The 14,446-nt window shown below is 58.9% G+C and overlaps 1 protein-coding gene across 3 annotated transcripts; it reads left to right on the top strand.

The window, feature by feature from the left end:
• The first annotated feature begins 6,333 nt into the window (after window positions 1-6,333).
• TAMALIN (trafficking regulator and scaffold protein tamalin) lies at window positions 6,334-14,446 on the top strand. Of its 3 annotated transcripts, XM_032647244.1 has the most exons (9): window positions 6,577-6,650; window positions 8,756-8,805; window positions 9,506-9,613; window positions 10,426-10,480; window positions 10,586-10,688; window positions 11,855-11,948; window positions 12,054-12,120; window positions 12,719-12,785; window positions 13,242-14,446. In XM_032647244.1, the coding sequence occupies exons 5-9, from the start codon at window positions 10,625-10,627 to the stop codon at window positions 13,748-13,750; spliced, it is 801 nt and encodes a 266-aa protein (XP_032503135.1). In that variant the 5' UTR covers window positions 6,577-6,650; window positions 8,756-8,805; window positions 9,506-9,613; window positions 10,426-10,480; window positions 10,586-10,624; the 3' UTR covers window positions 13,751-14,446. The 3 variants fall into 3 exon arrangements, with proteins under 3 accessions (XP_032503134.1, XP_032503135.1, XP_032503137.1); XM_032647243.1 differs by lacking the exon at window positions 9,506-9,613 and having other exon boundaries at window positions 6,334-6,650; XM_032647246.1 differs by lacking the exons at window positions 6,577-6,650; window positions 8,756-8,805; window positions 9,506-9,613 and adding an exon at window positions 9,837-10,081.

The following is a 14,446-nucleotide window of genomic DNA, read 5'->3' as shown; positions in this document are numbered from 1 at the left end:
GCAGACCTGCGTTCATTTAATGGTGTATCACTAGGGGTTTTGTTTCACACGTTTTAAATTTCTGTCCCCACCCCCTACCCCCGGCCATGTCTTCTGATCTGTAGTCTGGAGAACATGCTTGCTAAATACAACCAAAACAAAATGAGGGGTAGAGTAGTAAAGTTCAAGAGACATGCAGGAACATGTGAGGGATGCATAATGAAGGGGAGGGAAAGGGAGGGAAAGCTGTAGATCAAGACAGGAATGGTTTCTTAGGATTCACCAGAGAAATGAAAACTAATAGGGCTGGGTAGATTAGATAGATGATAGGTCGATAGATAGATGATAGATAGATGTTTAAAGGAATTGACTCACACAATTGTGGGGCTGTTAAGTCTGAAAGCTACAGGGCAGGCTGACAGGCTAGAGACCCAGGGAAGAATTGATGTCGCAGTCTTGAGTCTGGAGGCAAACTTTCCTCTTCCTTAGGGGACCTCAGTCTTTTAAGCCCTTCAGCTGATTGGATGAGGCCCGTCCACACTGTGGAGGGTAACCTAACCTGCTTTACTCCAAGTCTACTGATTGAAATGTTGATCACATCTAAATCAGACCTTCACAGTAACATCCAGACTGGTCTGACCAAACCCCTGGCACCACACCCTGAAAAGTGTTAGGCGTCCCATGGCCAGACAGGGTGGGATTTAAGGAATATGGCAGATAGCTCTGGATCCACCTGGGAATGCTCCTTGGAGGCCAAGGATGGAGGATAATGGGATAGGAAGGTTTAAGGAACAATAGGATGGACTGGGCTCTAAATACATTCTTATTAAATAACAAGCGTGTGTTCAGCAACCTTAGTGTGTAAAGCAGTAGGCAGAATACAAGGACGGACAGTCTGTGGCCACTGCCCTTCGAGACGGAGAGGATTTGTATAGAGAATAGAGAGTAGAGCAGGTTTTAGCAAGTCCCATTACAGAGCCGTATGTAATGCGTCGTGGAAGCTCAGGTGAGGTGCCTAGGGAAAGCCAGCCCTCCAGGGGCTCCCTACCTGGTGGAATGGGCTAGTTAATTACAATGGAGTGAGGTAAGTGCTATGGTGGGGTAGACACACAATCCTCTGGAAACACAGAACAGACAGGAAGATGGGGTCAAGAGAGGTGACATCTATTTAGGGATAGGCACTGGCCTGCTGACTGGGGAGGAGGGAGATTTGGTCCAAAAGAGTGTGTCGGGACTTCCCTGGTGGCACGGTGGTTAAGAATCCGCCTGCCAGTGCAGGGGACACAGGTTCAAGCCCTGGTCCTGGAAGATCCCACAGGCCGCGGGTCAAACAAGCCCGTGCGCCACAACTACTGAGCCTGCGCTCTAGGGCCTGTGTGCCACAACTACTGAAGCCCACGTACCTAGAGCCCATGCTCCCCAATAAGAGAAGCCACTGCAATGAGAAGCCCACGCACCGCAATGAAGAGTAGCCCCCGCTCGCTGTAACTAGAGACAGCCCTCGCACAGCAACGAAGACCCAGCGCAGCCAGAAATTAATTAATTATTTTTTTTAAAGTGCGTTGCTCGAGAACCACAGGTTCAGTGTGGCCAGAGCAAGAGAGCCAGGGGTGCACACAGGAAATCTCTTAGAGCCATCCTGTGCTAAGCCGTCAAGACTGTATCCCGAGAGCCACCAGTGCCATCACCTCCCCTGTGACAACTGCCTCAGACTGCTAATCTCAGTCGTTTTTCCTCCTGGGTCTCGACCTGGTCTCCAAAGTCCTCGCAACAGCACGGTTATGTGGAGTTGTCCCATGAATGAACACCTCTTTCTTCATTCCTGCTGTAGGAATGACAGGCCATTGATGGGTTTTGAGCAGGGGAGTGATGTGATCTTACTTGTACTGGGGGGGGGAGAACACAGTGCTGACTTGAGAAGGTAATTGCCGAGGTGGTAGAGCAGGAAAAGCTGGAGGATGGGGAGAGACAGTGGAAAGGATGCAGAGGTTGGGGGCGCGATCAGATGTGGACAGTGAGGAGAAGCCGACTTCAGTGTGGAGTCCACGGGAGGATCTCAGCCTTGTGTACAACGCTGTCCCTGGGGAGAAGGAACCAGGGCTGGACCACCAGAGCAGCTGTTTTTGCCAAGAGAGACGAGATCTGGGGAGTCTGGGGCCCTAAAAGCTGTCATTTTCTGTCCTAGCTATCTGTACCTGTCTGAAATGAGGCGGGGTACGATAATACATGCCCTCTGTCCCAGAAGTGGTTTGTGGATACTGTAAGGAAAACTAGAGAGATGACCCTTTCTCCCTCCTACCAGTCTAACCTGTTCAAGCCCGAGATACCTTGCCGTCCCACCTAGGAGGCAAGATGGTCCCTGGCCTCTGGCTGGGACTAGACTCAGAAGCTACAGTATCCAAAACAAATAAACGGCCATATCCGCCCGGCTCCTGCTCTCAGACCCCCTAGAATTAGCTCTTTGGGCTGTGATGGATCCACCTCCCCCCTTGCCCCTGCTGCTGAGCTCCCCTGGACCCCAGTGCCACACACAGACGCTAGCCCGTGGAAACAGTTGGGCAATAGGAGCCATTAAGGAAAACAACCGCTCCCTGCCCAGTCAGCTGCCTACCAGCTGCCCAGGCCTCCCTCGGCATCCTAGAGCCAGGGCCCAGCCCCTCATTCCTGCCCACACAGCCGGCTCCGTCCCAGGCCCTCACCCTCCCAACCTTCCACTCAGAAGCAGTGGCAGTACCCAGAGAGGAGCCCCAGCGACCGGTCAGCCCCCCAGTCCTGGGATGAAATGACTGTGCGAGAGCCCTGACGTTAACTCAGATGCCAGAGGAGCCTGGGTTTCTGGAGCTCTTGCCTTGAGTGCCCCGACCTCCTGATGGGAGCCTAGAGCTGGAGCAGGTGGGCGAGGACGGGACTCAGGGGACCATTGACTGTTAGGTACCTGGGCAAGGGCTTGTCCCAAAGAGAAGGGATCTCACCTAGGCCTTGTCCATTAGCCAAGCCCCCGCTCTCTGTGCCCCTACCACAGGCCAAGCCCTGCCTACCCTGAGAGCCAGGGGCCAGGACATCTGGATCCAAAGGAAGCAAAGCCTGGAGAGTTCACTCTGAAAGCCTGGGACATGCTCAGGAATAAGGTACAGATTGAGTGCAGATGTCTGCGGGAGTCAGAGCAATGGGGCTTTTGCAAAGAGGCTTCGGGGGGGGGGGGAGAACAGAGGGGGAGGTGTCCTAATATGAGGCTCCAGGTGGCGTGCAGCATGCTTCCCTCCCCCCCCACCCCCCGCCACCACCAGCCTTAAGAGAGCTGCAGAAGATGGGATGAGGAGAGCAGATGCTAGACCAGAGACTCGGGCTCAGGAGGAAGTCGTGGAGGGTCGGAAAAAGCAAAGCTTTAGGCCTGGTGTACGGTCTGACGTGTGCAGGTTCCTGCACGGAGGAAGCCCACCAGCTGTCTGCCCTCTCACTGAGCAGTGTCACCTGCTGCTGGGTGACAAACACACAACTTCCTAACAGGTGTGAAACTCCAGAACTCAGTGACCGAAGCGGGGCTTGGTGTCTCAGCTGAACACAGACCATCTCAGGCCAGAGAGGAGCTCTGGGGGCTCCTTAAACCTGGCTGGGATTCCAGGAGGGGGTCTAGCACCAGCCAGACAGCCCTTCGGAGTCTGATTTGAAGATTTTCCGAGATTCATGGCCACCAGAGGGCACCACCACCCCACAGTGTGGCATCCTGGGCTCTCCATCACCTCCCTGGAGAAACGGGGAAGATTGGGAGGAGGAAGCAGGCGCGGGTCTCTGAGCTCTCAGTGGGAGCTACCAGCAGCTGAGTTAAATAGTCTCCAGAGTCAGGAGACCTGGGCTCTAGTGGGTTCTAGTGCCTGTTCTGCCACCGTCTTTCCCTCCCTGGTTGGCTTCAGTTCGCCTCTCCGCTGAATAAGGACTTGGACCACTCGGTGTCCTTTCCGGCCCACGGGGCCCTTCCCGGCTCCGAAGTTCTAGGGTTTGAGGAAATCATGCCATGAACATGAGAGAAATTGCATCTCCTGGGCCCACTTTACTCTGGGGTTCTCTAGGGTGCCCTGCCTGGCAGGAGGCGCGGAAACTGGTGTAAGCTTCACTTCTCTGGTGCTGTTCTCTGACTTGGCTGTCGGGAGGCAGACTGGCCTGGATACTGATGGGCAGTCTCTGTCTCCACGTCAGTCTGAAGGAGGAATGTCTCAACAGAGCTGGCAGACGCAGGTGCTGTGACACCCGTGGTGTCTGCTCCTCCAGGTTTCAGGTCAGGAGGTGTCCCTTAGGTAAGCCTCTGGGGTAGGTGGGGTGGTGGTACGGAAGAGCTTACAAGATGCCCTTTTGAGGGTCCCTGCATGAATAAGCACAGAGCGAGGAAGATAGAAACCATTGCCTCTGCTGCCTTTGCCCGCCTCCCCATCCCCACCCCCGCTGCAGATGCCGTCTGTCAGGAGCAGGCAGCAGACGGTCCAGGGGTCCATCTGTGCTAATGCTTCACAATAGAGTCCCGTGTTTCCCCACCAACGCCCCCTCGGCCCCTCAGCTGATGGCCACTTGGTGATGCCAAGGGGGAAGGTGGGAGGAGGGAGAGGAAGGCACTAAGGGAGCTAGCACTTGGTTCGTGGCAGTCCCCAGTCCACCCCCTGCCCCCCACACAACGAGCATCCTGCCATCTGGACTTGTGTAATCACCGCAGGGTGAAGAAGCACCCCCTCCCCCCACACACCTCCTGTAGGGGCTGGGGCCCCAGGGGCCTGGGGGTGGGGAAGACACAGACGGAGTCAAGGAGACTAGGAAGCAAGAAGACGGAGACAGACCCATGGACTGAGAGAGACAGGAGACAGAAAGCCTTTCCTGGCCTCCCCAGGCTGACGGGCCACTAGCCCCTCTGTACTCCGCAGGCCATGCATCTGACACAGCACCGGTGGTGTATCACTCCCTACCTGACCAAGAGCCTCTGTAACCCGGCCCGGAGCAGGGCTTCAACATAGGGTGAATGAAGAACAGCGGAAGACAGCATCGCACAGTGGTTAGATTGCAAGCTCTGCAACCAGGCTGCCCAGGTTCGAATCAGCTCTGCCACTGAGTGACCTAAAGCAAGTTACTTAACCTCTCTGGGCCTCAGTTTCCTCCGCTGTAAGGGATGATAATGGTATCTATTTTCATAGAGTTGTTATAAAGACCAAGTGAATTCATTCACGGATGTAGAAGATGTAAAAGATTACACAGTCAGCTGTAAAGGCGTAACGGATTAGGGAACACTGGAGGAGGGGCCATGTGGACATTCCTGGCTTCTGTTCAGTGGCAGACGTCGGGATGTGGAGCCCCCAGCTTGTGCTGCTGACGCCCTGCGGTGGCTGGCCACTCTTTAGATGCCAGACCTGGCCTTCCACTTCCTCCTCTCACTTCTTATTCGGGTACCACTGACGACAGCTGGGACATTCCCACCTCTCCCGTGGCCTGGCAGCCACCGGCAGCACAGCCGGGGGTGGGGGGACGATGCTCCCCTAAGCACCATCCCCCAACCTTGAGCACCCACTCAGCGCGGTCACGTCCCCTGCCGTGAGTCAACCCCCATAGTAAGGATGTATCAGCTGGGAAAAGGATACCTGAGCTCCAACATCAGGAGGTGAGGAAAGGTTTATCCAGGAGGAACAAGTCCCGACCTTCTGAGGGGACAGGCCAGAATTAAGTCTACTACTTTTTGGGTTACCCCCTCTTCCCTTTCCCCATGACATGGGAAGGAGAGGCAGCCTCTTTGAACTCTTCTGGGACAGCTGGGTAAGGGGGAAATCCTGGACCCTTTCACTCCCTAGCGGCTTCTGCACAGTTAGTTCAGGGCCATCTCTTCCCTCCCATCAGGGACCTCACCCCTCCCCCTGCCTCCCTCTCCTTGCCTAAAGTCTCCTGCAGCCTCTTGGGTCTCCTAGAATCTTACTCTGGGCGGCCTCCAAACCTCCTCCTAAGGACTCCTACGGTCGCTCCACGGCCAGACTGCTTGAATCTCCAAAGATATCCATCCCTAAAATTTCAAATCTCGTGCACAAGCCCCTTCACAGGCTCCCCGTCCCTCAGGTATCACGGAGACCTATGCTCCGCCCCCCGATGCCCTGGACCCCCCCCTCCCCTCTGAGGCTAGCTTTTCCCCCTATTGAGCACTCCGGTCCCCAAGAGTTTCCCCAGCCTGGCATGCCTCGGGAGCTGTGGGCGGGGCTCCGGGACAGCTGGGGGCCCCCCCCGGGGGGGGCGGAGCCGGCCGTGCGGGGGGCGAGGCCCCGCGAGGCCGCTCCCCGCCCGCCCCGATCCCCGAGACTATAAAGGGAGGCGACACACCACCCTCCCGGCTGGCATCCCCGAGTCGCCGCCTGCCCCGCCGCGCGGAGCGAGCGCCGCCTCCAAGCGGCGCCGGAGCCATGACCCTCCGCCGACTCAGGAAGCTGCAGCAGAAAGAGGAGGCGGCGGCCGCCCCAGACCCCGCTGCCCCGGCCCCCGACTCGGAAGCTGCTCCAGCCCCTCCCACCCCGACCCCGGCCTCGGGCCCCCCTGCCGCAGCCGCCTGCCCTGGGACCCCCGGGGACGAGCTGTACGCGGCGCTGGAGGACTATCACCCGGCCGAGCTGTATCGCGCGCTCGCCGTGTCCGGGGGTACCCTGCCCCGCCGAAAGGTGCGTATCCCCCCCAACTCCCGCGGCCCCCCGCCCGGCTCTCGGTACCCTCCGGGGTCCCTTCCTCAGGACCCGCGCAACCCGCAGCAGCCCCCATTCGCGCCTGCCGACCCCCACACCATTCTCCTGCGGTCCCCGAGTTCCCCCATTCCTCCCCAGCCCGCTGATCCCCCACGGACACGTTCAGATCCTGCTGGGTCCCCTCGACCCTCTGCTCAGAAGGAGCAATCCCCCATACCCGCGACCCCGGCTCCACGCCGCCCCCGACCTGGCGGCTCTCCACTCCCCATGCGCCCCCGCCCCGTCTCGCTGCCCTCCTTCCTGCCGCCTCCCGAGGTCCCCTTCCCCTCGCCCTAGCTGGTCTTCGGCCACCCCGGAGCCCCGCCTCCCCGCGTCCAGACGTCTCGAGGTCCCCAGGACGCCTCGCCCGGGCTTCTCCCGTGGGAGCGGGGAGGCCTCGGACTGGGGTCCCGCCGCTCGCCCAGTCAAGTTGAGAGTCCGCGGGTTCCAGGTGGGGAGGGCGGCGGACGCGCCGCGAGCCTTCTAGCGGGGGAAGTGCGTGCGGCGCCGCCGACCCTTCCGAGGGGACGCCCGGATTCCTGGACTGGGGCCTGCCGCCTTGCCCTGCGTCTGAGGTGCGGGGCTCGAGGCCACCGCTCCCTGGAAGTCAGCCGCGACCGGACGCGGTGGGAGGGGTCGCAGGGCGCCTGCGGGCAGGAAGGATGCGGGCCGCGCCCGCCCTTTGAGTCTCCCCCTGCGCAGGGCTCTTCCTCTGGCCTGAGGGGGACCCGAGCACTCAGAAAGGGGAACTCAAGACCCAGGTTAAAGAGAGGGGGCTGGTGGCCTTTCCCAGCTCAGCGCCCCTCCTCTCCCCCTGGCCCCTGGCTCCCCCCAACACAATGAACAGCTTGTTGAGAATTTGCATTTTATGAAAATCGGGTGGAAAGACAAAGGGGTCTCTCTCTGCGGCCCAGTCCTTCCTCCCTGGCCCATTTGGGAACTGTCCCCACCCCTGAGGCCAATCTTTGGTTCTGGAGAAGGAGGGCTTCCTTCTCTTCCTGGCCTTGGGGCAGCCTGGGGGGAGGGTTAACAAGGGCACCGACCAGGAAGGCCCCGGGCTGTTTGGGGCACACAGGACAAGGGCTGGTCTGGCACTGGGCTTCTTCCAAGGATCAATAATTTAGGGAGGGAGAGAGACTGCTTTAGTTTCTCAAGGACCCAAAAGAGGTAGGGACCCTCAGCTCTGTCATCCACCATGCCAAAAAAAAAAAAAAAAAAAAAACCTCCCAATGTCTCTCCTTAAGTATAGTGAGACTTATGGACAAGTTTGAGATCCAAGGTTTTGTTTTTTTGTTTGTTTTTGTCCCAGAAAGCAACAAAATATATGGCAATGTTGAGAGACCCAGGTGGAGCTGGGCATAGTTGGCCACCTGCAGCTGGAATCCATAGTTGGTCCCTGAAACAGTCTACTTTGAGGGAGGAGGCTGGGCCCCTCTGTCCCCTGCCTTTCCATGTTCAGGCTGAGTCCAGCGCTCCAGACCTGGGCCTCTGACCCTGGCTCCCCCGAGACACTCTGTGTGAATGAGAAATTAGGAGAGACCTGACTGGCCCAGGGGCCTCTGGAGTGTTTTGATAGGCAAGCCCAGGGGCCCCCTGCCCTTCCTTGAATAACATCTGGGAAGAGCCCCTGCTTCAGCTTGTGGGGTCTAGGGGGCCTGAGCCGCCGCAGACGTGCACCCTGGGGGTGGAGACTGTTCTATCTAGAGTAATGAAACCCCCTACCCTCCAGGCTGGGAACCAGCACAGGGCTTAGAGGTTCATGCATCTGGAACCCGGGAGACTGTTGTGCCCCCACCGTCCTCCCGGCTGTGGGGATGGAGCTTAGGGAGAAAGCTGTGGAATGGTGCTGATGGTGGCACTCTGCAGATAGCTACGCCGGCACCAGAGTAAGTGTGGAGCTGGGGCCGGACACACAGGCAACAGGAAGTGGGGTGCTGGGTCTGGGGCCGGAGCCCAGGTGAGAAACCTCCAAAGGAGGGCTCTCACCATTTGCTCCAGGGCAGCTCCCTCTCACCTGCTCCTTCCTGACTCTCCTTCCCACCCAGGGCTCGGGACTGCGCTGGAAGAATCTCAGCCAGAGTCCTGAACAGCAGCGGTGAGTCACCATTACCGCAGCCCCTGCCCTGGTCCAAAAGGGTGAGGCGCTGGGTTGGGGGCAGCACGACACAGCATCTCAGCCCAGCCAGGGGGGAGTCATTCTCCCACCCTCTCAGCACAGCACCCTTGCTAGGAATGAGGGGCAGGTGGAGGTGTGGGCTGTGTGAAGGGGGTGGCAGAGGAAGGAGATAGGGACTTTTGAGTCATCAGGTGCTCCTCAACCCACCCCCAGTCCCTGCCAGTTACCCCTCCCCGGAGAGATTTGGATCTGGGAGGAGGGAAGCAGGAAGTCTTCGGGGCTACCCTGAGCCCTCCCAGCCCAGCAAACTCCGAGGGCCCAAACCATGGCCAGGCTACGTCTAGCTGCTCCAGTCTGTCTGCCCCTGCACCCAAAATCTCAGTCCTCTGCTGGTCCCGTCCTGTGGTGGCCTCTTAGGAAGGGTCTGAGGTGAGGGCAGAAGTAGGTGCTGACTCAGGCCCCACTCTGCCCGTGTCCCATCCTGATTTGGGCGTGGCTTCTTCCAAAATGGATCGGCAGACTATGGCCCGCTGGCCAGACTGGCCTTGAGCCAAGAGTTGTTTTTATATTTCGAAAGGGTCGTACAAATAAAAACAAAGAACAATGTAGGACGGAAGCTGTCAAATAATTTAGGTCTCGAAAAGAAAGGCTAAAATATTTACTGTCGGACCCTTTGCAGAAAAAGTTTGCCAACCCTTCCAGAAAACCAGAGAGCACTGGAGTAGACACAGAAGTCACCCTGCTTCCCGCCCCAATACGTGTAGAGGGGGAAAGCCCTGCGTTCAAAGTAGGGAGGAGCTCAGGCTGGGGCGGGGAGTTGCCGCTCAGCATTTGGGGGGTATGTGGGTCAGGTTGGGCGCTGAGAGGCCTGGGTCTCCAGGGCCTTTCTGAGGCCCTGAGGCTTGAAGGGGCCTTTGCAGGCTGCTTTAACTCTGCCTCTGGCCGGGCGGGAAGGAAGGGGGTGTGGGGGTGGGCAGAGGAAACTCTGGGCTCCCCCAGCAGATGAGAATCTGGAGCTACTCCAGACCATTGTGTCCAGTGGGCAGGCCTGCAGTGCGGGAAGGGGCGGCCTCGAGGCTCCCCTCCCCCCAGCCCTCACATCTGGTGGGCTGGCCTCACCGCAGCTGGGAGGAGCAGCTGTGGTCTGGGCTCAGCCTCGTGACTGGCCTCTGGGGGTGGGGCCAGCCCTCTCCCCAGGGCTCTGCAGCGGACGGTGCTCCAGGCTGTGGCCGAATTTGGGGCCTCAGCTAAGTCAGTAAGTAGTATTCTGGGGCTCACTAGAAAGCTGGGAGTGTGGCTGAAAAGCTCAGCCAGTCCACCGGCTCTGGGGGTCAGCCGTTCCAGCGCCTCCCCCACCAGGGGCTGGATTGACGCCGTGTGGCTCAGTGAAGCTGATTTCAGCTGCGAATGGGAAAAGGACATTCCGACAACCTGTGATGAGTGTGACTTGTCACCGGAGACAGTGAACCCTGCCTGGATGTACCAGAGCAGACTCCCAGCATTAGCGGGGGGGGGGGGGGGGGGGGCGCATGCTATGGGACTGGCAAGCTCCTTTTAATCCTGACAGTCTTGATGAGATGGCCCCTGTGTCTCCTGCAGGAAAGTGCTAACTTTGGAGAAGGAGGAGAACCAGACCTTCGGCTTTGAGATCCAGGTGGGAGAAGCTGACTGCAGGGGGAGGGACGGCTTGGGAGGCTGGTCAGAGGGCTGGATGGATCTCTCCCCACCCCTGGGCTGAGGGTCCCCTTGTTTATTACAGACTTATGGCCTTCACCGCCGGGAGGAGCAGCGCGTGGAGATGGTGACCTTTGTCTGCCGGGTTCACGAGTCCAGCCCTGCCCAGCTGGCTGGGCTCACACCAGGTGAGGCATGAACCCGGGACACAGGGCTCTGGGAAGAGGGGTATGACCTTACTCCCAAGCAGAGGGGGTAAGAAATGTCTTCTGAAAACAATTTCCCTTCCTCCTCCTATTTTGAGAAGGCCAGAAAGAAGAATGGATTGGGCTCAGGCAAATTTGCCATTTACTGTGTGATGCTGAGCAGTCCCGTCTGCACATTGGGGGTAATGACATGTCCTCACATCAGCGTGGTGAGGGAGTCCCCTGGGCACAGAGCCGGGGCCTGGTAGGTGGCAGGTGTTGCTGCCGCTGTTTTTCCTCCCCCTGGCGATCTGGCAGTCCGGCATGGGCAGGAGGTGGGGTGGAACCACTCCATTAGATCTGCTTGATATCGAGGATCAGGGTCTGTCTTGCTCCCAACCTGGCCCCAAACTGGGGTACCTGTGATACTTCCTCTGACAAGGAAATGGTGCCACCGGTAGGAGACCCTTCGGATTGGCCAAATCTAGAGTCCCAAGTCCCAGGGAGGGACAGCCTGCGACCGTGCCAACTGACCCCCACCCAGTCCTGCCACCATTTCCTTCCCCAAGCCCTTACCTCCCTGCCTATTTACCAGCAGCCCCTGGTAGCTAAGTGGTATAGTTCAACTTTGCAAAGTAGTTTCACATCCACCCTCCCTCCTAATCACCATGGTAGCCTCCGCAGGGGTCCACACCCCCTTTTCCAGATGGGAAATGGGCCCTCAGAGATGGTGCCTTGCTCTGCCTGAGGTCAGGGGACTCTGCAGTGGCCCAGGGTATCAGAAGCTGAGGCTTCTTATGCCTGGGGCCGGTGTTAGTTCCCAGCTTGGTGCTTCTCACCCTGCCCCCTTCCTGTCTCTGCTGGGTGTCATGACAGCCTGTGGGCTGGACCAAAATAACCAGCTCTGGGGGCAGCCCAGGCTTGCCAGGAGGGCTCAGCCTTTGAGGACAGAGCTTCCTGAGAGTGAGGTGAGAATGTGGGTGTCTGAGGGCCTTGGCCCCTATGCTGGGGTGCCGGGCCTGGACACGATCTCCCCAGAACCATGACTGGGGGTAGGGCGTTCAGGAGAATTTTGTGGGGTCATTACCCCTACCCTTTCTGGCGAAGGTGGCTGGAATTCTTCCACATGTCCCGTGGAGCAGATTCTGATCCCCCTCTCTGCCTGGCAGGGGACACCATCGCTAGTGTCAACGGCCTGAACGTGGAAGGCATCCGGCATCGGGAAATTGTTGACATCATTAAGGCGTCTGGCAACGTTCTCAGGTACGTCCAAGTGCCGCGGTCCCTGGGGGATTCCTGAGCTCAGCTTCTCTCAGTGTTTCCCCACCCTGTGGGCCCACTCAGCCTTTGATTCCCCAACCTCCTCAGACTGGAAACTCTGTATGGGACATCAATTCGGAAGGCGGAACTGGAGGCTCGTCTGCAGTACCTGAAGGTAAAGCAGCCCAGATACCGTCCAGTCGCCACCCTCCTCTTCCCAAGCCCCTGCCCCTACCGGCCCCACTCTTTTTTAGGGGTCGTTTATCTGCTTGAACCTCCTTTTATTTTATTTTATTTATTTATTTTTTTGGCTGCGTTGGGTCTTCGTTGCTGCATGTGGCCTTTTTCTAGTTGCGGCGAGCGGGGGCTACTCTTTTTTTTTTTTTTTTTTTTTTCGGGGGCTACTCTTCATTGCCGAGTGCGGGCTTCTCATCGCGTTGGCTTCTCTTGTTGCGGGGCACGGGCTCTAGGTGTGCAGGCTTCAGTAGCTGTGGCACACGGGCTCAGTAGTTGTGGCTCGCAGGCTCTAGAGCACAGGCTCAGTAGCTGTGGCGCACGGGCTTAGCCGCTCGGCGGCGTGTGGGATCTTCCCGGACCAGGGCTGGAACCTGCCCTGGCAGGCGGATTGTTAACCACTGCGCCACCAGGGAAGCCCTGAACCTCCTTTTAACCTTAAGGCTTCTTCTGTGTACTCCCTGATCCCTCAGTCTGTACCCACCTCCTGCTAGTTTCTTGCTAGCTCCTGACAGTGAGGCAGGGCGTGTCTCTTACAGCAAACCCTGTATGAGAAGTGGGGAGAATACAGGTCCCTAATGGTGCAGGAGCAGCGGCTGGTGCACGGTGAGTAGATTAGGGGTGTGAAGGGCCACTTGCTCCCCTACTGATACCCCCATTCCTGCTTCCCCCGCAGAACTAGTGGGTTACTCCCCCCTCCAAAGTGAAGAAAGGTTTGTTGAGCTACTACTTTGGGTACAATGCTGCCCCAGGCTGATGCACACACATTTTTAGTTTATTCTCACAGTTGTTCCCTGAAGGAAAGTACAAGATAGTACCATCTCCATTTTACAGATGGGAACGGGAAGGCTCCAAGAGTTTGTTTCAGACCCCTTCCGTGGCTCTTGTGTCATAAGTGACCCTCATAACGATCTGAGTGTGTAATTCCTGTTTTACAGACAAGAGAAGTGAGGTTCAAGGTTGTGACTTGCCCAAGGGCCACACAGATGGTCAACAGGAAGGAGCTGAGGTCTCCTACCCGTGCCCTCTGACGGCCCTCCCTCGTGTCTTCTGCCCCGGCAGGCCTCGTGGTGAAGGACCCGAGCATCTATGACACGCTGGAGTCCGTGCGCTCCAGCCTGTACGGTGCGGGCCTGCTCCCGGGCTCACTGCCCTTCGGGCCTCTGCTGGCCGCCCCCGGGGGCTCCCACGGCGGCGCGCGGCGGGCCGGGGGCGACGCGGACGACGCCGTCTACCACACGTGCTTCTTCGGGGGCGCTGAACCGCCTGAACCCCCGCCGCCCCCAACCCCCGCGCGTGCGCCCGGCCCGGGCCCCGCCGACGCTCCGACCCCAGGGCCCCGGGCGGTGCTGAGCCGCAGCGCCAGCGTGCGGTGCGCGGGCCCCGGGGGGGGCGGCGGCGGCGGCGGCGGCGGCGTGGGCGCGCCGAGCGCTCTCTGGACTGAGGCCCGCGAGCAGGCCCTGTGCGGCCCCGGCCTGCGCAAAACCAAGTACCGCAGCTTCCGCCGGCGGCTGCTCAAGTTCATCCCCGGACTCAACCGCTCCCTGGAGGAGGAGGAGAGCCAGCTGTAGGGGCGGGGGCGGGCGGGGGAAGGTATTTATTTATTTATTCTTTCCAGCCAGTGCAAAAAGGGGGCGGGGGCGGGCGCCTGGCCGCGGAGACTCCAGGAGCCCAAGGCGGCGGGAGAGGGTCCTCGCCAGCCCCAGCTGGCCTGCCTTCCTGGCTTGTGCAGAGTGGTGAATGAACCCGAGCCCCAGGCCCCTTTACTCCTCGCCAGAACTACAGTGGGAGGTGGGCACGGAGAGCTAGGCGAGCTCGGGGTTGGGAGAGGTTCCGGGGCCAAGGATGGGGCGTGCCATCCTACATCTGGGTCAGTAGTGCCTTGTGGGGTGTCCAAGAAAACCCCTTCTCCGGGTGAGAGGACCCTGCCCCACGAAGCCCTCTCCTTAGCTTTATTTGCTCCCCACCCTTGGCCTTGGGGAGAAATGGCCTATGCCCAGTCGTTTCCCCATCCCCCCACAGGCATAGTTCCAGTTAACCAGCGCTGGTCCCCCTCCCACCCAGCCTTGACCCCTAAGGGCCTGGCCCCTCCCAGGAGCCTGTAACTAAGTGGGGTCTTGCCCCGGCAGGGGTCCTGGGTCCTCTGCCCCTTGGGGGACAGGAATGCGCATGTCTTGGGGGGATGGGGGCAGCAGAGACTGTTCCACCGTTTTGCATACTGTTGCTTCTGAACCACAGACTGTATAAAATCGACGGTTTTTTGCATC

The sequence above is a fragment of the Phocoena sinus genome, chromosome 10 (assembly GCF_008692025.1).
Source record: "Phocoena sinus isolate mPhoSin1 chromosome 10, mPhoSin1.pri, whole genome shotgun sequence".
NCBI classification, from domain to species: Eukaryota; Metazoa; Chordata; class Mammalia; order Artiodactyla; family Phocoenidae; genus Phocoena; species Phocoena sinus.
The sequence above is the reverse complement of the archived record's forward strand: the minus strand, read 5'-3'. Positions and strand labels throughout refer to the sequence as shown.

What these genes read in the sequence shown, in the direction of transcription:
- TAMALIN (XM_032647243.1), top strand. Translation starts at nt 6,399, where the DNA reads ATGACCCTCCGCCGACTCAGGAAGCTGCAGCAGAAAGAGGAGGCGGCG. An exon ending in CCTTCGGCTTTGAGATCCAG is followed by an intron (nt 10,481 to 10,585) that starts GTGGGAGAAGCT and finishes TGTTTATTACAG; the next exon opens with ACTTATGGCCTTCACCGCCG. An exon ending in GCTGGCTGGGCTCACACCAG is followed by an intron (nt 10,689 to 11,854) that starts GTGAGGCATGAA and finishes TCTGCCTGGCAG; the next exon opens with GGGACACCATCGCTAGTGTC.